This window comes from Vicugna pacos, chromosome 10, assembly GCF_048564905.1.
Source record: "Vicugna pacos chromosome 10, VicPac4, whole genome shotgun sequence".
Taxonomy (NCBI): Eukaryota; Metazoa; Chordata; class Mammalia; order Artiodactyla; family Camelidae; genus Vicugna; species Vicugna pacos.
The window spans coordinates 10,168,751-10,195,411 of record NC_132996.1 but is presented as its reverse complement, the minus strand read 5'-3'; the positions used below and the strand labels follow the sequence as shown (position 1 = coordinate 10,195,411).

General features: G+C 35.9%; 1 protein-coding gene across 3 annotated transcripts in view; it reads left to right on the top strand.

The window, feature by feature from the left end:
* Nucleotides 1-26,661, top strand: part of CEP57 (centrosomal protein 57) — a 39,238-nt gene that overhangs the window by 625 nt on the left and 11,952 nt on the right. For all 3 annotated transcript variants that reach the window (XR_012076417.1, XM_006206712.4, XM_072968942.1), the window contains exons 2-6: nt 9,267-9,423; nt 21,548-21,727; nt 22,050-22,171; nt 24,638-24,754; nt 25,334-25,411. Coding sequence is in view for 2 of the 3 variants with exons in the window: in XM_006206712.4 (XP_006206774.1) it covers nt 9,267-9,423; nt 21,548-21,727; nt 22,050-22,171; nt 24,638-24,754; nt 25,334-25,411 (654 nt within the window). In the remaining variant the exon portion in view is untranslated. The remainder of the gene's footprint in view (nt 1-9,266; nt 9,424-21,547; nt 21,728-22,049; nt 22,172-24,637; nt 24,755-25,333; nt 25,412-26,661) is intronic.

The following is a 26,661-nucleotide window of genomic DNA, read 5'->3' as shown; positions in this document are numbered from 1 at the left end:
CCCTAGTCGGCTTAATTGGCAGCTGTTGAATAGTCCACAGTCTCGAGTACTTACATTGATTTCTTTGTCCTCTGTGCCTCCCTCTCCCATCCTCCCACTAACTTCGTGCTGTACATATCCTACCCCGGGCACACTTCCCACCTCCCACCGTATTATTAGGACCGCAGCTTGTAAATATCATTGAAGGAGGCGACAGGGAGAGCTGATCTTAAATATTGTTTTGGTCTCTACGAAAGCCACCAGCCTGTTCAGTCACTAGTATTTTGGGACCTGCCACGTTGGGAATAGATAGATAGGTAGTAAATGTGGCTATGAAGAAGCTCAGGTTAGAGCCATTATCTTTTCATTTAGCAAATGGTAAATACTTTTAGGCTTTAGGATTACACAAATTAATAGAGTAGAATCCCTGCTCTGAAGGAGCAAAGCACTGAAGAGAAACTACACCTAATTAGATGATTACACAGTACAATTTGATAAATGCTACCATGCTAGAATAACCTAGGCTGTAGTAATTAGCAGAGCTTGGGTAGGGAAGTTGGAGCTAGCTAGGTGGTGAAGGAATTGTAAATGTTTGTCCCAGGAACAGAAAAGAAAGAAAAATGCACCGCAGTCGTGTTGGAGTATGTGCCAAGACAGTAGGTGCTTTCAGAAAACTTGAAGTAACTTGCAATGAGCAGAGGTAGCATGGGAGTAGAGTTCAGTTAGAGGCATTGTTAAAATAGGAAAAAAGAGGGATGGTGAGGGATGAAGACAGGAGAGTATTAAGGTAGGGTTGTGTCATAGAAGTTAAAGGGAAAAAGTTTAGGGAACCCCAAGAGCAGAGTCACCCCGGGGAAAAGACACTTTTCCTTAGTTTCGGCTTTCGGTGACTGTGGAGATTTCAGGGTTGTGGGCATTAACTATTTATATGTATTTAACACTGATATCCCCAGCATAGAGCCAGGTATAGTGAACGGAGATGCTTTTAACAGACAAGGAATTTTAAAAGATAAGACTCACAAATAACATAATCTTTAGGAAGCAGCTACAATGTAAATCTCAAATGTGAACAACATGGAAGTAGGTGATACATTTGAATTGTTCTTGTCAATATTCTTTCACTGCAACAGCAGCAAGAAGAGTAACATTTTAATTTTCTTGGGAACCGTGGTCAACTCTCTTACGTCACTTTGGACTTTAGTAAGGTTATCTCCTAATTGTTCTCCCTGGCTTTTTAGCCAGACCCCTTAAACCAGTTTGTTTCTCTTAAAAATATTATGTGAATATATCATAAATTTTATACCATTAATTGTGTCAAGTATTTATTTTTGAGAATAATAAAATGAATACCTTCACGCCCCTTTGTGCACCTTACTGCGTCTGTTTTACTCACGCACACCACCGTACATTTTGAGGTCATGATAGTATATAATATTTAGTACTATGAGGCAAGCACTTTAAGTACTTTTTATATAATTACTCATTTAATCCTCACGATAATCTTAGGAGGTTGAAATTAGTATTTTCATTTTAGAATGAGCAAAATGAGGCACAGAGAGGTTAAGTCAAGGTTACACAAGTAGGAAACAGCAGAGCCTCTTATTTCTGCATAGTGTAGTATCTGGAATTGGCTTTGAAGTTTTTAGGGTTTGCTCATTTGTTTGCCAGCTATTACAGTAATCCTGTTGTGATCATCTCTATAATGTTCCACATATGCAAAATTTTCTTCAGTTCAGCAGTTCTCAAAGAGTGGTCTGAAGACTTTTGGGGGTCCCTCTCGGGGGTTCTTGGCCAACCACTTTGTGGGAGATCAAATTCTTCATACACATCAACCAAAACAGTATTTCGAACAGACTGAATGCAGAGGCAAATAAAAGAATCAAGCAGCCTTCTTTTAATTAGAGATTTGCAAAAAAAGAAAAAAAAAAGTAAAGCAATACCACTCTTTTCACTAAATTTTTTGGATGATAGTAATTTTTTTTTACTAGTTTTTTTAATCAAAAATTATGATACCGCCATGGGTTTATTATTTTTAAATCAATAAATATCTTTAAATTTTCTTAGTTTTAATTTTTTGTATGATAAATATCAATATATTTACGTACACAAAAGCTCTTTGGTGCCTTGAGTAATTTTTAAGAGCGTAAGGGCATCCGGAGACCAAAAAGGTTGAGAGGAGCAGCTACTTACAACTCAGTAATGGGTTGTAGAGTACATTTATTTGGAGACTTAGGACACTTTTTTTTTTTTTTAGTGGAGAGAGAGAAAATAGTTCAGCGAAATGCTGGGTGGTAGAGTATGGGCATCTTTGACTTTGGTAATGCCAAATTGTTTCCCAGAGTGATTGTGCTGGTGTGTATTCCCACCGCAGTCCCCTTTAATCCAGGTTCTCTTTAACAGATTCCCTTGCGTCGCTTTTAGATTTTTGCTGAGATGAGTATGAAATGGTATCCTCTTCCTGTTCTCATTTGTGCTCCCTGACATTGATGAAGATACACTTACTTTTCATAGTTTTGCTAGTCTTTTGTGGGGTTTTGTTGTTCTATGAAATGACTTAGTACCTTTTGTTTTCGATTGGTTTGTCTTTATTTTTTATTTTTTATTTTTTTTTACTGATTTATAGTCATTCTTCATGTATTCTAGTTGTTAATATCCACATAGGAGTATTCTAAATGCTCTTTGGCGTGTCTTTTTATGATAGCTTTTGATTAATAGGCGTTCTTTATTTTAATGTAGTAAAATTTATTCATTCTTTTATTATTAGTGCTTTTTGGTTAAATTCTTCCTCACAGTCAAGGCCTTAGTGATACTATTCTGTATTTTCCTCTACAAATTTTAAAGTTGGGGCCTAGTAAGTCTTTCACTTGCTTGAAATTAATTTGTGTGCTGTGAGGTAGGGATCGAATTTCATGGTTTTACTTAAGATACACAATTATTTAAGCATTACTTGTTGAAGTTTATCCTCTCCCCAGTGGTTTACAACTCCAGCTGTCCATATATTAATTTTCATATGTGTATGGGTGTGTTACTGGGCTCTTTGTTCCATTGTTGTTTTTGTCTCTCCCTATGTCTGTACTTACTGTCATAGTGATTTTCCTGTTTTTGTTTGTCTGAGAGGGCAACTGTCTTCCTTGTTCTCAAGAGAAATGTTAGCTATTCTTTGTCCTTTGCTGTTTTTCAGTAGAAATTCAAGAATCTGGAATTGGAATTTTGATTGAAATTGCAATGAATTTCTAGTTCATTTTAAGAATAACTGTTGTCTTTACGATATTGAGCTGTCTATCTGGACATGTTGTATTCCAGTTTCTTTGGAACTTTACTTAACATTTTTTGGTAAAGTTTTATAATTTCGGGTCTTGTACATTTATTAAACTTATTTCTAGTTACTCTATTTTTATATTTTCATATATTGCATTTCCTAACTAGTATGTAGAATCATTACTGATCATTGCGTGTTAATTTTATTCAGCAACTTTCCTAAACTCCAGTTCTACTAATTGAGGGTTCTTTGGTGTTTTCTATTTAGATCACAATCCATGAATTGTGGATTCTTCATTTTCAATCTTAACATCTGTTATTTCTTTTTATTATCTTAATGTGCAGGCTAGGAGATGGAGCACAACATTGACTAGAAGTTCTGTAGATATCTTTGCCTTGTTCCTGAATTTTAAAGAGATGTTTTAAATGTTGCACCGTTAAGTATGTTACCATGTTTTTTGTAAGTTTTCTTATTGCCATAAGAAAAGTTCTTTAATAATGGCTATAAATTAAATTTAATTGAATGCCTTTTCTGTTTGTTAAGGATTGTATGGTTTTTCACTCTAATGGGATGGATTGCATCCAAAGATGTTCTAATGTTCACCCAGTTTTACATTCCTGGAAAAATCCAACCTTGGTCATATTGTCTTATCTTTTTCTATCTACTTGGGTATGGTTTGCTAAACAGTATTTAAATTTTTATGTGTCTGATTTCTTCCAGCCATGTTGCACAATGCATTTGAAAAGAAGGGAAATAATACACATTTTTTGGTCATTCTTCATGCTTAACACAGTGTCCGTATACAGAGATATTTGATAAATATTTGAATCATAAGTGTTTTTAAGTAGGATATTATTCCTAAGCAGGGTAACAACTAAAGGTACCAGGAAAGAAAGTGGTTAGGTTAAACATTTTGCCTTTAACCTTGAAAGTTTCTCCTAGAATCATACCATTTTAGTTGGAAAAACATGTATTGAATGCTTGGGGTCTTGGGAAGAGAACTGGATTAGGAGTTGGACTTGGGCTCCTTAGTAACTATGAAACTTGAAGCAGCTGGCTTCAGCTTTCCTGGCCTCCGTTTTTTCACCTACAAAATGGGGAGGATAATACTTGCTGTGCTTACTTCGTAGGGTTCTTTTGCTAATTAATATGAATGTGCTTAGAAAAAACAATGTGCTAACGAATCTGAGATACCATGTTCATTGTTCTGAAAATAAATACAAGTTATTTTCCTGAACTATAAAGTGGAGATACTTTGTTCTGTCAGGATAGTTGTGAGATCAACCCCAATAATGAAAGTGTAGGTTGTACAGTACAGTGAGAGTTTGACGTTTGTGTGCTGTTTTTAGTCGTCACCTGAGAGGAGAGAGCATAAACATCCTCCTTAAAGGACCCTTTGCCCTACCATAGTTCTCAGGTACCATGATTGGATGGCATATGGTGTTGAAGGCAAGAAGAATTCTCTTGAAATCATCCATAATCCCAGATGACTGCTATTTTTAGAAAAGGCTGTTTGCAGTGTTAGCTCTTAGTTGGTACCTGTGAACTTGAATGGTAAACAGTTTCCTACACTGACACAGAACTTTAACCTAGTGATGAAACAGTGGCTCACTGTGCTTAAACTGCTTGATCAAACAGTGTTGAACACCTGCTTTCCTTTTGGGAGTCAGGAATATGACCAGCCTCCAGTAAAAACCTTGGCCAATGAGTCGGACGATACCCCTTGACACAGCTGTCACCAAGCACATCCTGAATGACTCCACCTGGACAGGGATTTTGAAAACACCTGGTCTCTTACAGTTTTTCCCTTTTCTGACTTTGCTTTGTATCCTTTTGCTGCGATAAATCATCACAAATACATCTCTGTGCTGAGTTCTGTCAGCTCTTCCAACAATCACTGAACCTTGGGGGTGGTCTTGGGGACTCCTGACTTTAATGATGACAGTGTTCAGAGGCTTCCCAAAGTTCACGTTGTGAGATGCTAGCCAAGAATCAGCCTTGCAGGCAGACCTTTCTGAGGATAGCAGTCTTGAGTCTGCTATGTTAACTCTTTCTACACAGCCTTCCTGTGACATTTGTGCTGTTTGTTGATAGAAAGGAAACCAAAAGCTTTTGATTGTTTTACAAGGGGCTATAGTGACTTTATTGAATGAGGTAATTCAGTTTTATAAACAGTGTGCCATTTTCCTGTTTTGTAGAGGAATTATGAAATTCATTCAACAGAGTTATTAAAGATATTTATTGGGTGTCTTTATTGGAACTTAAGCTCTAATGGGGTGACTATGTTTTTCCAGCATCTCTTCTCCTGTGCCAACTGGGTGTCTCACAGTTCTGACACTACCTGGAGATAGTGCAAACACCACAGGTTAAGAAACTAGGTCCCACAAGACTGCCCCCACTATTTAGTAGCCAGCTGCAAATCCCAGGTGTCCCCAAGGTACCCGCACGTCTGCCTAGCCAATTGCAAATTAAGGCATTCTCCAGACTCCCATCATGTTCAGTAATTTGCTAGAATGCCTTACAGAACTCAGGAAAACGCCACACTCAAAATTACAGCATTTTGTAAAGGATACAGCTCTGGCACAGTCAGATGGAAGACACACAGAGAGTAAGATGTAAAAGGGCTTCAGTGACCTATCTGGATGCTCCTGGAACCTCACTGTTCAAGAGTTTTTAATGGAAATTTCTGTTAAGTGGGCATGATTAAGTCATTGGCCGTTGGTGGTTGAAGTCAATCTCTTGCTCCTCTTCCTTCCCTTGATTTGAATATTAAGTTCATGAGGGAGAGCTCCATATTCCATATTTAAACTTGAAAGTTGTCAGCAAATAGAGGCTTTTCAAGTTCCTGAGAGTTGATGAGATCATCAGAGTTATCTGTGTAAGTGAAAACAGGAGGAAAGACTTAAGCTTTAGGGAACCGGAGCATTTAGAAAGAGGAAGGAAAGAGAGCCCTGGAGGTGGTTAGAAGGAAAACCAGTGTGGTGTTCCATCCACTGAAGAAAGCATAGGGATGAAGTGATCTGCTGTATCACATGCTTCTGGGAGGTCATGAATTCAGCATTGTAAAAGTCATGGGAGCTTGAAGAGCTGTTCCTCTGTATTGGACTCGGAGAACTCAAGTTTGATTGGAGGGGATAAAAGGGAGAGGTGATTAATATGTGGCAGCAATTACAGTTATTTTGAGGAACTTGGTTATAAAAGCTGAGAAACTCTAGGCAGGAGCTGGAGGAGAGTTCTAAAGTTCGGGAAAGTCTTCCTCCCTCCCTCCCTCCTTTCTTCCCTTCCTTCCTTCCCTCCTTTTCTTTCCTCCCCTCTCTCTTCCCTCCCTTTCCTTCCTTCCTTCCTTAGTGGCAATGAGAGGCTCAGTAGGGAGGGAGTAATAGATGGCATCTGAGGGAAACGATTTTTTACAGGAACCAAGGAAATGAAGATAGGTCCATTATACAGAGCTCATTCCCTGTTTCAGGGGAGAGAAGGCAGAGTGAGAACAGATGTTGGTATGTCTGGATTCTCTTTTGAAAACTAAGTGTTAGTAAATCACTTAGCATGTGATCCCACTGACTCTACCAGGGATCAGCTTGGGGTGGCGGGGAAGCAGGGGGAGGTAGGTGAGTCAGCTTTTCTGAACCTTTCTTCTGTTATTATCCTTAGATGTTTACCTAGTACTTTACCATCTTAACCATTTTAAAATGTACAGTTCAGTAGTGTTAAGTATATTCACATTGTTGTGAAACACATTTTCAGAATTTTTTTGTCTTGCAAAGCTGAAACTCTGTAGCTGTTAAACAGCTCCCCTTTGCAGTCTCCCCCAGCCCCTGGTAACTGCCATTTTACTTTGTTTCTATGAATTTGATTACTTTAAATTCTATGAACTTGACTACTCATGCAAGTAGAATCACAAAATAACTCTTTTTTGTGACTGGCTTATTTCACAAAGTGTAATATCCTTAAGATTCATCCATTATATAGCATGTGATGGGATTTCCCTCCTTTTTAAGGCTGAATGGTACTGGTATGTCCCACATTTTATCCTTTACTGTTTTTTAATAGATACTTTGTGTATGTAATTGAGTTATCAGTTTCTTATATCTTGGTTTAATTTTATTTCAAAATAGTTCTTGTAAATAATTTTTGTAAAGCCGTTTCGTTTTCTGTCTTCCTTTTGTTTTGGGTTGATTTATGTATTCTTCCTATTCTTTACTTCAGACTGTTGGCCGCAAATTAGGGTATTGACCCAACACATTCATAGTAGCTATGACTTTCATTGCTTAAACCCTGGCCTTCAGCATGAGGTGGCTGACTTAGAAAATGGAAGAATATACTTAGAATTGCTATTCAAAAGAAAAATCTCATTATACTTGCATTTTTACATAAAAGGATTTTTCATGATTTGTCAACTGACCCATCCCAAGCAGTGTTTTGATGATATATATATGTGACAAATTTTGTTGCAGGACAAATCTTAAACTGTTAATTTTACAGGAGCTATGAGGCAATGAATTTAACGAAGATGGTTTGTTCTCATTTTGTTTTGGTTTGGTTTCTGGTAAATTATTTATGCACTGTTATGTTACCATCTGTGTAATGTTCAGTAATACTAATAAAATTTGTTTTGAAAGTCGTAAGGGAATTTGCTCATGGTTTATGTTCATAAATATGTTAAATGCTTCCTGACCATTGTTCTTTGAGTGATAGTTGTTAAATGCCAGGATTCTAGTAGGTTGTATGGAGATGTAAGGTTCTCTGTGAAGAATAATATTTAAAGCTAAGTTATGTGATTATTCATGGAGTTTCGACGTATTATATATCTTAAGAATTGAAAACACCCGTTTTCCAGCCACCTCCAGAATGTGACGTTCGCGTGTCTGAAAGTTGGAAGAATGCCAGCTGTTAGGCTTCGCTGCATGTGGACACACTTTTCACACGGAGTAGCGCTGGTCTATTAGTGCCGCTTTTGAGACTCGCCCCTACTTCCAAGCCCTCTCAGTTTTCACGGCCTTGGTGCGTGATTTGTGTTTGCTCTCTTCAGTCAGTTGCATGGTTTTTAACACGGGAATACAGTCTGCAAATTTTGATAAGATTCAGACGCAATATGGTTAATTTTGATGGGCTTTGTTTATTCCAAGAGGTAGTTTGCTGTGTTGTAAATATTCTTTGTTCTTTTGTACTTTTCTGAGCACAGATTATTCTGATGCTTTATAGTCATAGGTCCCCAAAGGTAAGAGTTGAGAACCTAGCTTGCTGTGGCTGTTTGAATAAGAAAAATGGGTGTCGGAGAGTTTTGAGCAACTTGCAGTCATATCTTTTACCTGAGTTTTTCCCGCTCTAGGTCTTTCTATCAACAGGACATCACCTACAGCAAAGAAGGTGCACAATTAGCATCCCCCGCACTGAAAATTATCATGTGCAACGTAATCTCAAATTGAACAGAATGACAGATGACAGGATGGTGTATGTATGGAAATAAAGTTCTGTATTTAGGTGCTGTTTGATAAGCTTTAATGTTTTCTAATGGCTTCTCTCTTTTTTTTCTGCTAACTAAATGTGAAATCTTTGAGACAAGAACTATGCCTTATTTTCTTTCTGTATACCACAGAGTTTTGGACATTTGATAGATATTCAGGAAGTATTAGTTGATTGGGGATAGATTAATTTAGTCATTTTGTAGCAGTTCCTGATACTGTAAAGATAATATTTACTTTTCTGAATATATATCTTACAGTATGTATTTTTAAAATAAACTTAAATTCATTGGGAGTACCATATTTAAGTATCTCTGTGCAGCATTTCTATTCAAGTTGTATGAACATTATTTCCTTTTTACAGTGTTTGGCATATGGCTATATTTAGACATGAAACATTTAAAAATTTTTATTGTTTTTAAATAATGATTGAATTCTGTTGTATATGGTCATTGAACTCTTTTTCTGTTATCTCTGTTGGTAGAATATATAGACACAGACGCACTCACTCATGCTATTTGTGGTTTAAAATTTTGAAAGGTAATTTCTGTGTTTTTATTTTTCAGAATGTCCTAGGAGAATCATCAAAATCTAATGGAAGTATAGTTCGTCACTCCTCATCTCCGTATGTAGTATATCCACCTGATAAGCCTTTCCTTAACAGCGATCTACGACGCTCTCCAAATAAGCCTACGTTTGCCTACCCGGAGAGCAACAGCAGAGGTAACAGAACCTAACAGAGCAGTTTTTGTGTTTACTCACTGCTTAAAAACTCTTGTGTCTTTCATTTATTTTAAAATTAGAGGAGAGAATGCCTCCCCCTTCCTGTTTTTAACCTCCTTAAAATATCATGCCTTTCTTTTGTTCCTTTATTATTGAACATCATCATCAGATCACCAAGACTGAATTACTTTAGTCATCTAGGACTGCCCTGTCATTTCCAGCGTCACTCAGGAGCCAAGACTTATGTTTTGCTTCTGAAATATCCCCCAAATGTATTTATTTTGTTTTTTCATTCTTGTTGGTTTGGTTCAGGCTGTCATCGTCGATTGATAATTGTAATACACTCCTAACCAACTTCATGCGCTTGGTCTCCCCCTCAGCCCCAGCTGACAGCATTGCTGCCCTGTGTTGTTACCCATTATCTCCCCTCTTTAGAATTTCAGCACTTCTTTCTGGTTTTAAATAACAAAGTCTTAGATCTTTTTTTTTTGTAGCCTAGTCTCCACCTGCTTTACCAGCTTCATCCCAGCCGCTTTTTTGTTCTTCCTTACCCACATATCCTCTGCTCTGGCTACTTTGAAATAAGTTTGTTACTGAAACTTGCCATCTGTGTTAGTTTTCTTGCTACCTTAACCAATTATCACAAACCTCGCAGTTTTAAATAACCAAAATGTATTCTCTCATAGTTTCTGTAGATCAACAATTTGGGCAGGCTCAGCAGAACTCTCTGTTTCAGGTCCTGCAAGGCTGAAATCACAGTGTTGAGTGGACTGTGTTCCTTACTGGAGAGTCTAGGGAAGAATCTCCTGCTATCTCATTCACATTCTTGGCCAAATTCAGTTCCTGGTGGTTGTAAAACTGAAGTTCCATTGTCTTGCTGACTTTCAGTCAGAGCCAGTCTTCTCTCCTAGAAGCTGTCTGCATTCTTTCTCGTGCTTTTCTTATGGTCCCCTCCAGGAATGGTGAGTCAGGCCCCTCTCATGCTGAAATCTCTCTGACTTTTCTTGCTGCTGCATCTTTCTAATTGCAGCCAGAGAAGATTGTCAGCTTTTAAGGGCTCATATGTTAGTTAGATTGAGGCCACTCAAAAAATCAGAAATAATTTCCCTATCTATAAGGTCCATAGCTTTAATTACATCTCTCAAAGTCCTTTTTTGCCATATAACAGGTATTCAGGGATTCTAAAGTCTGGATTATATGTTATTTCTTCTGAGAAGTCTTCCTCTCTACTAGCTTCCTCAACACACACTCCTCTTTGCTCTCCCCAGGTGTCTCTTCTGAACTCTCTTGGTCTTTTGGTTATATTTCAAAGCCTTCACTTTTTTTCAGGAAAAGAGGGGTGGTGGTTTCTGTGTCTGTCCATCCCTTGTTGAAAGTAGGTATCACTGGATTGCTACCAGAAACACTGTAAAAGTACAGTGGGTTGTAATGATTACCCTGTGGTGGTGCTTAAGCAGTTCATAGCACCATGTTCTGAAGGAATAAGAGAAATTTATCTACTATCTTCCACATTATTTTTTCTCTTGCTACTTTCTTCCTACTCCTGTTTTTCCCCCCTTTCTCCCTCATACTCCTTAAAACCACTAATTACTCACAAGCAGAATTGAGCTTAATTGCTAACACTGGGCTGATAAACATTTGCTGATTCTCTGCTCCATGAATAAATCTGCCCCATTTAATTTTTCTTATTCTTAAATTTTTTAGTAATTTTCTTTTCTCTTTTAAAAGCTTCTTTAGATAGATGTCAAGATCAGAACTATGTGTAATATCGCAGTAAGATTAATGTCTAATTCTTAGACCTTGCTGGAACTCTTGCATGTTTTTACCTGCTTTTTTTTTTTTTTTTTTTTTTTTTGCATTACGAAATCATTAAAACTTAACTGATTTTTGCTCCATTTTGGGCTTCAGTTACTTTTTTGCTTTTTTAACCTATGTTGTTTGAAAGTTATGCAACTTTTGTTATTTTTCTAAATTGCCAGAGTCTTTAACTGCTGTATTCTGATGCGTAGCACTTTACTAGTTGTTTTATTAACCATTAGATTAATTAGCATTTTCTTTATCATCATCTTTGAGATATGTGTCTTATAAGTAAGGTGTTTCTAGTTAGTAAATTGAGTATCAACTATTGAAATTCTTAAAAGACTAGACCTCAGATTAAATTTATTTCAGCTAACACTTTCAAGGCCCTGTTATGTGCTGGGATTTACATTGGTAAACTATACTTGGTTATTGTTATCTATTGTTATCTATCTAGTATTTTCTTATACAGTCAGTCCACAGTTTATAAAACAGTGCTTTCCTGCTATTAATTTTTAAGATATTTACAATGCATTTCTCAGTTGAAACCAAAGTATTCCTAAGCTAATTTATAAATACCTATTTAACACATATGTAGCTAAAATACAATAATACTTTTATCTAGAGAATCATTAGTAAATATAATTGGTACAGTATTAATAATTACACACAACTGAAAAAATGAAAAGAATGTAATGCAGTAGCATTCTAGATAAAGCAAATATAGTTAGTTCATGTAATCCTCACAGAAAAATTGTATAAGGTGAGTGTATTCAAAATTTACTGATGAAGAAACATCTCAAGATGGTTACATTAACTTATGCAATATAAAAACCTTTTTCTCTTCCCACTTTTTCCCTGGTTTGTTCAGTGGACCCTCAAATAGTTACTGAGTGAGTGAAGGCTTATTTTGAATAGATACTCCCTGTGATAAGCCTTTTTCCCGTCTAGTAAATGATTTTTCTCATTAATGCTTAGGAGTGGGGGGACTTACTCTTTTTCAGTTTAGTTATGGTTTAATGTATTTTCATTGATAAATTACCATTTCACTATCAGAAAATTACTTTGAGAATGTAATTTGACTAATGCCGTGGAAAAAGATAATTAAACTGTGCTTTCAATTCTCATGTTCATTTTAAATTTTAGTTAGAAAAGAAATGGGCAGCAAATTTTAAGTTATCATTGTCTTCAAAAAATGTATTAATGTATTTAGAGAGCCATTTTAAAAAAAAGGTAACATCATTCCAAAGACTTTCAGTATAACCCATAGCTCATACTATTTATTCAGCACATTTCAAATGATAGTAGGGGAAAGGGTATAGCTCAAGTGGTAGAGCGCATGCTCAGAAAACAAGAGGTCCTGGGTTTAATCCCCAGTACCTCCTCCAGGAGAAATCAATGAATAAACCCAGTTACTTCCCTCTCATAAAAAACAAATGATAGTAATATGAAGAATGGCTTGGACATTTGAAGCAAGATAAAGTAGCTGTAAGGCAGTTCATCTAGGCCAGTGCTTCCCAGCCCTTCACATCCCATAGTGCATATGGAAAATGAAATGGTAATATATATACAGCATGCTAAAATAAACAGGTGGGGTTAATGACAACTCATCTGGGATCCTTCACTGTCCCGAGCTATTCTTGATCACCTGAAGGATTGCAAGAGAAAACATCTTGGTGTATCCATTACAAATTTGTGTTTGAAATCTCAGCATTATTGTGACCAGTGAGGGGAAGAGTCAAGTTACAGCTGTTGTGTTAGGTGTTGATAACAGTTTACTGCCCATCTGTTCTTCTGAAGCGTTGGTTCTCAAATTTTTTTTGGTCCAAGAAACCCATTACATGTGTACATAAGTGTTTTGATGAAGAATATTTTCCAAATTTACAAAACAGACTACAAAGAGTAACATTGTTTTATTTTACACGTTGTAAATCACTTATTTCTGGCTTCATAGAAGACAGCTTGAGTTTCATATCTACTTTTGCATTCCATTTGTGGTAAGTTGTTTTGATTGAAGTATGTGGGGAAAAAAATCTGGCCTTACACAGATATGCAGTTGGAAAAGGAGTGAAATTTTAATAGCCTTTCCAACAACTTGTGGCTATTCTTTGATATTACGTCACAACTTGGCAGATGTAGTTTCTTACAGTTTAGTTGCAATGTGAAATCTGAAAACATTAGGGAGTTTTTCATACTCTGGAACTTCAGGACCACCTATATGATTGCAGATTGTCTAGAAGGACTTAAGATTCAGAAGCAGTTGTAATTAGAACTGTGGTTTATTCCAGTGGAATCTGGAGAAATCCAGATGAAGGCTTCCAAGACTGTTTCTCATAGAGGCCACACAAAACACACTTCTTCCTTCAGCAATAAACTGTACAACATGCATGCATTGTTTCTGCCCAAGAAAGCCCACATAAGGCTCAGAGATAAGGTTTTATTTGGAGTTGGTCACACATTTTGTGCCTGCTCAGCCAGTCAAGATATTCACCATAAAACGCATTCTTTACACTAGACAGACTTGTGCAGCAGGATTCAGTGCCCTAGTCATACAAAACAACTTTATCGGTTAGTAACACAGAGAACATTTCAAAAGAAGTGAGTCAAGGTTCAGATCTCTAAACTTTTTTTATTTTTTTGAGTGCTAGACCACTGAAATCCCTTTGTTTTGAACCTTGAAAAGTTTTTACTCATGCATGGTTTTTATTTGTATTGACTTATACACTTCTAGAATTTGACATACTTCATTATACAATATCAAAAAAACTCCCTCTGTTAATACCAATGTTCTCCATAGAACAAAATCATTATATTGGAATGCTATAAAGCTCATGGAACAGATAACTTTTTTTTTAAAGAATTTTAATTTTCACTTGAATTTTATCATTGGCAACAATTACTGTCAGATCTTTAAAGTCTTATGTCATTTGAGAAAGTCAAGACAAGCTCATTATTTTCTAGAAAGTGATTACTAAAAAGTCATAGTCATCAGTGAATAGTCATAGTCTAGCAGAAATTCTCTCAAGTAAGAATGATGTTCCTTTAAAGGGAATGGTTTTGGTTCAGCTCACAGTTCAAACCTTTGTACAAGTGCTTTTCATCAACGCTCTTGTCCTTCAGTATGTTCTTTACAGAGGCAGCCTTTCCATTTTGTCGATTACTATTAAGAAGATGTGTACTCAAATTTTGAAATTTAATGATTTTTACTGTTTCACCAAGGACAACAAGCAAGTGGCTTTGTTTTTTCTTACTGGGAGTGTGTGGCAGTGAAGAGTGTGGGGCCAAAATTACATTTTTGTGCCACTGCCTTGTTCTGTGCTAAAATTAGCAGTTTGACCCAACATTGCTCTTGCATCATCATTGCAAACGTCAACATAGTGAAAAGAGTAACTGAAGTCATAGTAGGATGATGAAAATAGTGTTGCTCTCACAGAGCCTGGTAATGAGCCCCCACGTCCCCATGGGGCCATGCCCCACGCTCCGAGAACCAATAATAAGGGATAAGAATACATCCAGAGTAGCTTCTTGTTTATGTAAATATTTTTCCACGGGTGTAGGAAGAGTAGATAGTAGCTTCTGTTTCCAGAATCTAGACAATAGCTCCTTGAAAGCAGGGATTGTCTTAATGACTTTTATGTTCTCTCCTGCACCTTGCAGAGTGCCTTGCACATCATACGTGCTCTATACATGTTTGTTGAACTGAAAGTTAGGTCAGAAGTTAGTCTAAACTGAAGCTATGCCAGTTGGGATAGAGAACAGGAGACTGATTAAGGAGAGATTTATGCATATTTTGATGTGGGCAATGAAGAAGATGGAGAAATCCTTTGAGTCCAGGGTTTCTAATGTGGATGAATGATGGTGTGATTAAGACAGATGACAGGAAAAATGGAACATTTTAAGGAAAGCTAATAAATATAGTTTTGGCCACCTCAAATTTGAGATGCCCATGAGTTAAGTGGAGACAAATAGTAAGCAAATGAAAATAAAAATGAAGTGTAAAAGAAAACTGCAGTAATGAACTCAGGCCTCAACAGGGATCAAGTAGTAGATTAAACCCTGCAAGTGTGGAAGGGTTTCCCCAGAGAGAAATGCATCGTTTAGACAGTGAGCTAAAAAGTGGGAATAGTCAGCAGGGTAGAGGACTACCAAAACAGGAAAATACTAGGGAAATCAAACATATGTACTAGTGGTCTGTTTTGTTTCCTCCTTTAATCTACAACAAACATGTGCTGATACGTTAGTGATAGAAATATTCCAAATAACAAATAGACCCAACTTGGTTGTTAACAAAATGTTAACTGGTATCTCCTAGGCTTTATGTTCCCCAAATGCCATAGTCTCCTGAATGAATGAATGAGTTGAGAAGTAAAGTCTTCCATTCTTTTAGTGCTTCTAGCTGTTACTAGAAAGTTTTCAAACTTTGCACGTTAGAATCACCTGAGGATCTTGTTGGATCCCTGCCAGATATTCTTGTGTGTGTGTGTGTGTGTGTGTTTTGTATGGTGGTATGTTCTGGGCATTAGGATTTTTTGACGCTCACCAAGTAGTACAGAAGATACAGTAAAGTTAGGAACCACTGACTGTTAGGCAAAGAATAAATTATAAATTACTAAGATGAGGTTTAATTTTGCTAGGTAAAGAGTTAGGGATTGCCACCATTTGTTTTCTAACTGATATTTTCATAATTATGGAGACTAGATATGTTTATTGAAATATTTGGGTGCCAGTGATGTGCCACACATAGTATGTGGTATGGGAGTTTCAGTTATGAATAATAGGTTGTCTATTCTCCCTACAGAGGTCTCATTTCAGAGATGATGAAGTTTAAGGAAAAACTCATTATCTGTCTCTTAAGTTTTCCAGAAGCATTTTACACTTTCATACTTAACTAACCAGAACATATTTAATTTTGAAGTGTACATTCAGGGATACTCTGGGTAAGGAGGATAAAAATTTTGCTATGGAAGTTCTGAAATTTAAAAAAAATATACAGCATTTTTATATTTCACTGTGTCACTTTTTTCCATCTTTTAGTATTTGAATTTGCTTCTTATTCTATAAATACATTTCCCACTGTTTTGTCTTCCCAATATATGAGGTTAAAAATCTCCAAATTTTTTATTGTTCATTTCTACATAAAATATTTTTCGCTCAAAGATCTTCCTAGGTAATGTGGTAATTTGAACATAAATGATGCAGTGGTGCATGTCCTCATAGATATTAGGGCAACAGGAGGGAAGAAAAAGCTCACTCTTAGTTTTTCTAAGGGAAAAAAAGGCTTTAGATCCATCATTTGATCACCTAGAATGTTTTTTAACTCAATAAAGTAGGCCTGTTTGTATGAAAACTAAATATAAAACTGAAAAGCTATGCCAAATGTAACTCTTAAAATGGTAGTATAAGGTAGATTATTCAATCATTTGTATCAAAAAATCTCCAACTTAAAGAAAACTAAAAAATAAGGTGATGAAGTAAAAGTTTGCCATAGTTTTTACGTAAACTTTCACATAAAATCTCATTTTGACATAGAAAATGCATTGAAGGATGTGTGTGCGTATGTACTTATGTGTTTATATTTAATTGAAGTACAGATTTTTAAACATATATTAGCCATTGTTAGGATAAAATCAATTTGTATCTTTATGGTACTAGTTTATTTAATAAAAGTTTAGAAAGCAAAGAGCAGTTAATAAAAACTTAGCTATAAGTGATAGGAAGTCCCAAAACTAGCTTCGGCAAAGAGGAATCTTTCTGGTTTACATACTTGCAAGGGAGGATTGAATAACCAAGAACAGAAGGGCAGATACGCAGGTGGCCTTTAAGAACCTTAGAAACCAGGGACTCGAACATGGCGAGCGCTTCTCTTCATCTTTTTTTTCTCTTGGCTAGCTTCATTCTCTCTAGCCACAGACCAGCTTTTTCCACACGGCTACTGACAGCTTGAGTTTTAAATTGAACTAATTTTGGCTTCAACTGTTTGGACCAAAGTCCAAAAATCCAAAGAAGAGAGACCTTCCCCTGTGGGTCTGTCAGCTGTGGCCAGATTTGTGAGAGGGAACTAAAGGAACACATCAGTTAGAGTTATAGCCATGCTGAGGAAACAGGAAATACCAGGGAGAGAGGTATATAAGCCAGGCAAACAGTTCCAAAGATGTATGCTACACTTCATGTAGTAAAATAAAATAATAAAGAAAAAATCAAGGAAGCAAAATTAGCATAAAACACAATTGAGAAAAATAGAGTGACATTTATCAGGTATGATGACAGACGTGATTGTATTTTAAAAAGAAAAAGAGAAAACCTCAAAAGTCAATATATGCCTTTTAAGCCAAACCTGAAACAAAGTGACACAGATTAAAAGTGAAAGGTGGGCAAAGACATGTTAGGAACACAGCAAATGAAAAGGGTGGATGACAATATCACTGTCAGAACAGTATCATAGGCAAATGTCAGCAGTTTCACATAACAGTAAACAACAATAAATAATACTCAGCTTAAAAGCAAGAAAAGGAAATAGCTCGGTACCAGAAGTAAAATGAATTCAAAGCCAAAAACCTCAGGGACACCATGAGGAGTCCTGGAATTATATATAAGCCTTAGATATTAGGGTACGGTAGGGGAGAAGTGGGGATGTTAAATCTAAGAAGAGACTGGAGACAAAAGCTTTAGGCCTGTGTGAGTTGCTTCTGGAATAGTGCTTCCTTTGGAAGTCTAATTGGAGAAGAGGAGCCTGGGAAAGAGGCTGCGGTAGAGAAGTCACCTCCGGGAAGCTGGCCTAGGCCTGTTTCTGTGTGCTCTGCCAGGAGCGGACGTGAAGACTTGCATAAACAGAGCTGTGCAGTTACCCGGTGGAAACCCTTAGTGTTGTGACTGTCACTTAAAGAATAATGTGTGTGAGAACTGAATGTTTTCTTCTACTGGAAGGTTTCACTCTAAGGATGGTCTCACCCTGTCAACTAATAACAGATTAAAGGGCTATAAAAATAGGAAGTGTAGAACTGGTTCAGAACTATTTGTGGAATAGAAAGTTCATAGTCATAACAAGTGTGTTTAAGGATGGAATTCTAGAGATGTATTTATAGGTTGTCATGGAGAAATACTCATTTGAATAAGTATGATATCAACTTAGTAGAGAGGTAATTTCACTAACGTATAAAAGCACAGAAAGATCCAAAGGGACTTCAACATAATGTTTATAATTATTATACTGAGATGATAGGATTATGGGTGTTTTTCCTTTTCATTCCTGTTTTTTCCCCTGAATTCTGTTTAATGTGTGTTTATTCAGTGACTTTTTTTTTGGTGGGGGGGAATGGTGAAACATTAGATACTTAAGCTTATGGCTTTCAGTACTTGGAAGGAAATTAATATGTCTTAAATAGTTTCATTATTGAGCAAGAAAAGAATGAAAATAATTAACAATAGTTAACATTGCTGTATAACGTATAAGAAAGTTGTCAAGAGAGTAGATCCTAAGAGTTCTCATCACAAGAAGAAATTCCTTTTTCTTTTTATTATATGTGTATGAGATGTATATGTTAACTTACTGTTAATTTCACAATGTATGTAAATCAACCCATCATGTTATACACCTTAAGCTTATACATTGTCAACGAAAATGGAAAAACATAAGCATTAATTCAAATTTGTTCAAGAACCAATAGGCCCAAGAAAAGTGGGAGAAAAGATTAATGTTTGGCTTGTTTTGTTTTGAAATAAATATGCTGAGGATTCTTACGAACTTCTAAAAAAGATTCTGAAGAAATGCTAAGATGGGCGAGAACATGAATCTGTTGTTCACAAAGTTTGAAATAAAGAGGATATGGTAGATAATTATAGGACTATTAAGTTCAGTTCTCTTAATAAATTGAGTATCATAATAAAATATTTTTAAACATAGAAATGGCGGGGGTGGGAGGTGGCGAGAAAAAAATAAAAGTTATCTAAGTCTCAGTAAGGTTCTTGCCCCAGGTAGTTTTAGGGACTAAGTTTTGAGAAATGTTTAAACAAATGATTTCCAATTAGCCGTTCTGGAGTACAGAAAAGGAAAGCATATACCCCAACCTGGGTCTTTTTGTTAATCTAGCTCATCCCTGCAATACCAGTTGCTGACATACTGAACAAAAATGGGTTGTTCCAGCCAATTGCTATAATAACTGTAAATGAAAAAATAAAATACTAGCAAGATCATATACTATTAGGCATAATTTAATGAAGGAATGAAAGAAGTGTTCAGTATTATAGTATTACAGTTTTATTTTAATAAATAGTGGTTCAAAAGAGGCAGAAAAACCTCAATTGATATTAAATGGCATTTGTTTTCTCTTTTTCTATGTTATTTCTTAATCTGATTATTCCAGTTATATCAAAGAATTATTGTTCCTTTAAATACTAATCTATGTCTGGGCTCTCTTCCCAGTCTTAACAGTCTTTTCAGTCGCGTTTTCAGATTTCTGGATGTGTGTATGTGCGTTTCATGTCTGTTATTTCTAATTAGATTGCAGTCTCCTTGCATTCCAGTAAGAATAAGCTGGCTATATTATAAAACATATCAGTCTCCTATTTGGAGCCTATCATGTCTGAAAAACTTGATGAATGAATGAATTGTGTTAATGAATGAGAATGTATGCCTTGCTTTGAGTGAGAAGGCTCAATGTTTAAAAGAAGGCAATTTTTCCTACCTATTTATAGTTTATGTGAAGTTTCATTTAAATCATTGTTTAGGCAAAGTGATTCTGAATATTTAATCGATAAGAATAATTTTGAAATGTTTTAAAGATTTACATAATGTGAGAGACTAGCAGTATTGATATTTATATTATTAAGTTTTAATAATCAAATTACTGGCATAATATTAATAAAACTAGAGTAAAAGTCCTGAAACTGTCTTGGTATGTGTGTGTAATAATTACATCTGTATGTGTAGGTGTATGTATAGGTCTGCTTATGATAAAGATGCCATTTAAATTTGTTCCTTCAATACAAAAATACCTTTTATTTGACTTAAAGAGGTAAATGGAAAAGTGCAAAGTTTATCTAATCTTGAGGTTGCAGAAGAACATCTTCGTATATAAACAAAGAACTTTTGGGGAAAGATTGTTAGATATAACTATGAAAATCAAAACATCTTTATATCAAAACTAACAACATCAAAACCAGAATTAAACACAAATAATAAAATGGAAGAGGGGGGAACTTTTTCTTACAGAAAAATGGGCAAAGAAATCAAAAGATAGTCAATAATATATACAAAAATATTTAAACTTTTAATAGAGATGCAAAATAAAATAAGCAGAGTAGCATTGGTTTCCTAATCAGAATGGTGGAGATACTGTAATTAATAATGGTCTGTATTGGCAAAGACATACTCCTTTGGGGGGATTATTTATTCATTCGTTTGTTTGTTTACGGTACTGGAGATTGAACCCAGGATCTCATGCATACTAAGCAAGCACTCTTCCACTTGAGCTATACCCTCCCCCACTAAGACATACACTTCTGATGAAAGGATTAATTGATGCAATCCATTTTGAGCATACTTTACTCTGTTCAAGAGCTTTTAAAATACAAATATTCTTTAATCCAAAAACTTAGTTTTTCAATTCCTAATAGATCACAGGGAAATAATCTTTTAAGTCTGTCTGACTGCATGAGGGAATGCTTACAGTTCCATAATGCTAAACGGAAAACAAAACTTAGAATGATTTTGATCTCAATTTATTTTTATACATTTAGAAAATGATTGAAAGAAATGACCAAAAATGATGTTCATTTCTCTTGGCAGTGGGAGTATCAGTTGTTCTCTTTGTTGTATTTTTCCTGTGCCCTCTACAGCGAATACGTCTTACCTTTATAATCAGGAATTTTGAGGGGCAGAGTGCTTAGGGTTTTTTTCTAAATAATGAAAAAACTGGAGATTAAAAAAAAATCCTTTTTGTGCTTGACCTATTTTTATCTCTACATTTGAATTCTGCATGTGATCCCATTAGTAAAACAGAGAAGACTGATAGTGAATATTGTACTTTGGGACAGTTTATGAATTTTATATGATCAGCTCAATATTTCTACCAATTTATAAAATCTTCAAAATGTTCTTACCATAGCAGTATGCTTTTTACTTGAGTATCTAGCACATTTCAGAGGCTCAAAAGATGTCTTAAAATGGATCTCTTTTAAATAATTATCCTGTGATAATAATTAACATTGTATTCCCAGAGTGTGATCCTTCACTGGACCTACCCATCAAGTTTTCTATTTGGATGAGTTTATTCTTTTCCAGTGAACTTTTTTATATTATCTTACAGTTATCCATGTTTGTATTTGGCAGCTATATTTTCTGCTCTGAAGAATCTTCAAGATAAAATTCGACGTTTAGAACTTGAAAGGATTCAGGCAGAAGAAAGTGTGAAAACCTTGTCTAAGGAAACAATTGAATATAAAAAAGTATTGGATGAACAGATACAAGAAAGGGAGAATTCAAAGAATGAGGAATCAAAACACAATCAAGGTTTGTTTAATTATGAAGGAAATGAAAGACTAAGTGGTATAAAATTACTCTCAAAGAAATTCCACGTTAGTGTTTCCTAGTGCTCAGTGTCTTTGAGCACTACAAAATGCAGTATCGGGGTGCGTTTTGACGAGCAAGTGCTGATGTCCTGCGTCACATATACTGACTAGATTCAAGGCAGATGGGAATGACTTCGGTCATCTGAAAAGGCTTCCAGAGCTTCTGGAAAGTGCTATATATACTATAGATTTAATTCATGTTAAACAGCTTGTTAAATCTATTGAGTAAGCTAATTTCTGCTTTTCTTATGTATTCTTTTTAGAACTGACATCTCAGTTGTTAGCTGCAGAAAATAAATGTAATCTTTTAGAAAAACAATTGGAATACATGCGTAATATGATAAAGCATGCAGAAATGGAAAGGACTTCTGTATTAGAGAAACAGGTATGTTTCCTCACAGATTCATTCTCAAGTGAGTTATGGAGAAAATTGGATGGATATAAAGACTTTTTTTCCTCAGTGAAAACTGATGATACTGTTACAAATAATCAATTCGCCTTCTATCTTAAAAGAGTTCATTTTGAAAAACTGCTAGTGGAAGTTTTGAGAAAAATGTGGTTTCTTTTTTCAACAAAGCTTTAAGGGGAGTTTCCTTTTTGGACGACCCTTAGGCGCACTGCCATCCTCTGCATGCAGCTTTGATAGCCTCTGCTTTTGCACAGCACAACAGCCCAGGACTGAAACTGCTTCAGATCGTTTATGTTGTCTGAAGACTTGATGGGTCTTCATTGTTACTGCTGTATTTGGTAGAGTTTTACTTAAATGGGAAACATACTGTATGTATAATTGAGTCTCCTTTTCAAGTTATGTTAACTTCTGTGAGTGTACATTATAAAAAGTATAAATAAGCATATTATGTACCTCTCTGCCTCTTGAATTTGTTTAAAGACTGCAGTAGGTAGCACATTTCAGGATGTGAAAAACCATTTACAATTGTTATGTTAACCGAAATGTTTGCTGTGTCACACCTGAGGTGTTTTACTTAAGTAACCTACACATTTGCCAGAGGATGTCTGCAACATGAGTCTCGAATATATTTTTTAAAACACACCTCCCTTTCCTGTTATGAATCTAGAATTGGAATTCATCATGAATACCACAGTTTCTGGGCATCTTAACTTTATCTTGTAAAAGTTGAATGTTTGTGTGCTTAACATTTTGCTAGATACTGTGCAGTGTGAAAGGAATTAAATGCTTTCTACCTCAGTCAGCTTTCAGTCACAGTTGGAGATATTAGACCTAAAAGAAGTATACTTCTTACTGCACAGCAGTATTTAAGAGGATGTTTCAGTAATTAATTCTTGTGTGTGTTATAGGTCTCCTTACTGTACCATGGAGTTTATTTGTAACCACGTTTTTTTTGTTTCCAGTTGGGTCATCTTCAGTTTGCCTGTTTTTGTTATTTTAATGTATCATTACTTTGATTTTTATTCTTTTATCTCTTTGAACACTAAAAATTCCCAGTCTTTTAAAAGTGATCTGATTTTTTTTCTTATGAGAACTGTGTGTGTGTGTGTATGTTTTTGGTGAGCTCATATTCTTTCGAGTTGTTTATATTGGGAATTCTGAACTTCAGAGTTGTGTGGGTGGTGCTGTGGATTTGACTTTGCTGAGGCTTGATGGGTTTGCCTGGTTTTGGCCCTCATTTATGGTAGTTTGTTGGCTTGGGGTTCTTGCATTACGCAGATGGTACATTGCCTGAGATTTATGTGGCTACAGTCCTGCCTCATGTAATATTTGGCTTCAGTATTCTTTCACTTGCTTTTGAGTTCTTTATCTATTTTGCATCTGGAAAATTCCCTTTCTTGTCTTCAAACTTGCTCTGTAATTACGATTTCTGTGTTTGTCTAACACTTTTATGTGATAGATGGGGTGGGAGTCTGCCACGTAACTGAAATGATGAAACATACACAGTAATCTGGCAGTTGTCATCATTGGGTAGTCCAGTTCTCAGGTGAGAAAGCATTCACAAGACTACAGTGAGATATCTTGATTAATATAGCTATTAGACATATATAGTATATGTCTTTGAATTCATCCCTGTTTTCATCAAGAAATTTTAAATAGCCCATTTTTAATAAGAATGCTTTCAGTACTGGAAATAAAATATGATTTGTGCCAATTTTAACTTTATTTTTTAAGAGCGGTAACTATCCACTAAGGTGGATAGGAAGAAATTAGTTCACACAAATTCCTGAGAAAATTACAGCTTTATATTACTTCGTCATTCAAATTTCTGTCAGTATGACACCTATTGCTGTAGACTTGTACATGAAGATACACTGTTTACAAGTTCACGTGCTTAGCGTTTGACTTTTTTACCAGTAGACCTCAGTCTAACATATTTCTGCTTTTTATCCTGATGTAATGGATTATCCTATGAGTGTCTATCCTGAAATCTGATAGGTGGCAGTATTTTCGAATGCTTGACCCTAAACCTGAAAAAAAAAGTGATGGATGTTTTGCGTAGAATTTAGAGAAGTGTAAATGATAGATACCAAAACAATAATTACTCCCTGAATTAATAGATGAACTATTTAAGAGGTTAATTGTTAAGTATTTGTGTGTAGCCTGTATGTCTGGTAAATGTCTGCTGTCGTGGAGTGTTAGCAAGCCTCACTACAGGGAACCAAATGTTACAACAGCAGTGTAAAGTAAGAGCAGGGTTTCACTTGAACTTACTGATGTTCTTTTGGCTTCGCCTTAATACTGTTTTCCTAGAACTCCTTTGCAGTATCTCTGTAGCTCTGTGAAAGGCCAGACAGACAGCATACAGCATACTATGCTCAGTATTAGTTGTTTTTCTTTTTTTTTGTCAAATTATCATGCTGTATTTAATATTGTTCCCAGGTTTCCCTAGAAAGAGAACGACAGCACGATCAAACACATGTTCAAAACCAACTTGAAAAATTGGACCTCCTTGAACAGGAGTATAACAAGCTTACCACGATGCAGGCCCTTGCAGAAGTCAGTCAATGTCTGTTTTACTTATCAGTGCATAATACTGGTTCTTTTGTGAAATTGATCATTTTATAATTCTGGATATTTTATAGGAAGAATAGTGACCTTGTAGCAAAGAAACATATAGGAATTTTTTTAAAGGAAGAAATGTAAATTTGGAGAGAATGTCCACCTTTTACAATCTTAAGGTACATGAGGAAGGAGTTCTTTTTAAAAATGTTGACAGATTAAATGTTTTTGAGTATCCCTGAGGCTTGTATCACTTGATTTAAGTTGTTCTCTGAACTACTTTTAGTTTTAATTGATTCACTTGGGACGTATTTAATACCACTGAGACTCTAACGTTCCAGCTTCAGCTTCCATGTAGCCCGTCTGCCTTCATACGGAGCTGTGTTCTCTGGCCATAGATTTTACCCATAATTCTGTTCAGTTACCTCACAAGTGACTCATAATAAATAGAATGATAGAGTGAACTCACAAGCTTATATTTACTCTGCTAAAATCATTTGTTGCTTGTATTACAAATTTGCAAATAGACACTGAAACTCTTTTCACTGTTACCACTTTTAATGTTTTTATTGCTAGAAAAAAATGCAAGAGTTGGAAGCAAAACTCCATGAAGAGGAACAGGAAAGGAAACGTATGCAAGCTAAGGCCGCCCAGGTAAGCTGAAGTGTGCGCAGGTGGGCTCCTCACGTTTTGTACTGCTCTCTCTGTGTAAATACTTCAGAGTGGCCCAGTATATAAATTTGCAGACTTAGCTTAATCTGAAAAATTATAAACTTATTTTTATACTTAGAAAGTAAAAGTTGAGCAGTTGTTTAGGGTTTTTCACATTGTGGGCTTTTGACCAGCATTTAAAAAGTCAATGTGGACTAAAAAATATTAGAGACTATACACGTAGTCTCTAATACACAATCATGTGCAGCGTCTCACATCAGTCACTGTCAGAGGTGTTGGAAGGCCTTGTTCAGTGTCCTACTTACTTTTAAGCGCTTCCCGAGTTTTTTGGTGGCCTCGAGACTCCAAGACAGAAGGTGTAGTGAGCTGCCCGGTAGGTGGTGACACATAGTAGATCACAGAAGCTTCCATGTAAGGAGGATGAGCTCTGCTCATTCCTAGTCCAGGATTTTATCCTCTGCAGTGGCCGCCAGGTAGAACAGATAAGGCAGTGCGAATGCATAGAAACGCTGAGTATGTACCAACCAGAACTGCATTTCTAGAAGATAAGCAGCATTTCTGTCCCAGTAAATCTTACTTATGGGCCAAATAAAATACTTCTGTTTATAACTGAAGTCTCTACCCATATAAGCTTATTTATTTAAGTACCTCCCATGTATTACCCTCCCCTTTCCAAAGTCTTTAAGTTTTGTATCATTTATAAGTATCTTTTCTCATAATATTAACACAAGAATCAGGGCCTGATTCCAAAAACCGTTAGGAGTGGAGGCTCTGCAGTTCAGACTGTGGCCGGATGTCAGCGGTGTCTGGGCTCACTTCACACATGTGCTCACAGGACTGTAACATCTACTATCTCATCTTTATTTTCTTGTCTGTTTCTTCCACTGCTTCCCCAAATTTATGAACTTAACGTATTTTCCTTCTCAAATATGTACCTTCTGATCAGTGTGTATGTGTTTTTTACCTCTGTGTGCTTTCTGAGTTGCATAGCCATGTGGTTTTATTTTTGAGATTACTTCTCTGTCCGTTCCACTTCAAGGTAAGTAGGCCACCTTTACTGCGTCCCGTTGCCTAACCTATAACATGCAGACTTTTGGGTTGTGCTTTATATAAATTGTAGTAGTGAGTTCTGTTGTACATGAAATATAGAATTAAATAAGTTCATTATTTTATGAATTAAAAAATTACTTTATGGTATTTTTGTTTTGTATTTAGCAGTCAAAAAATGGAGA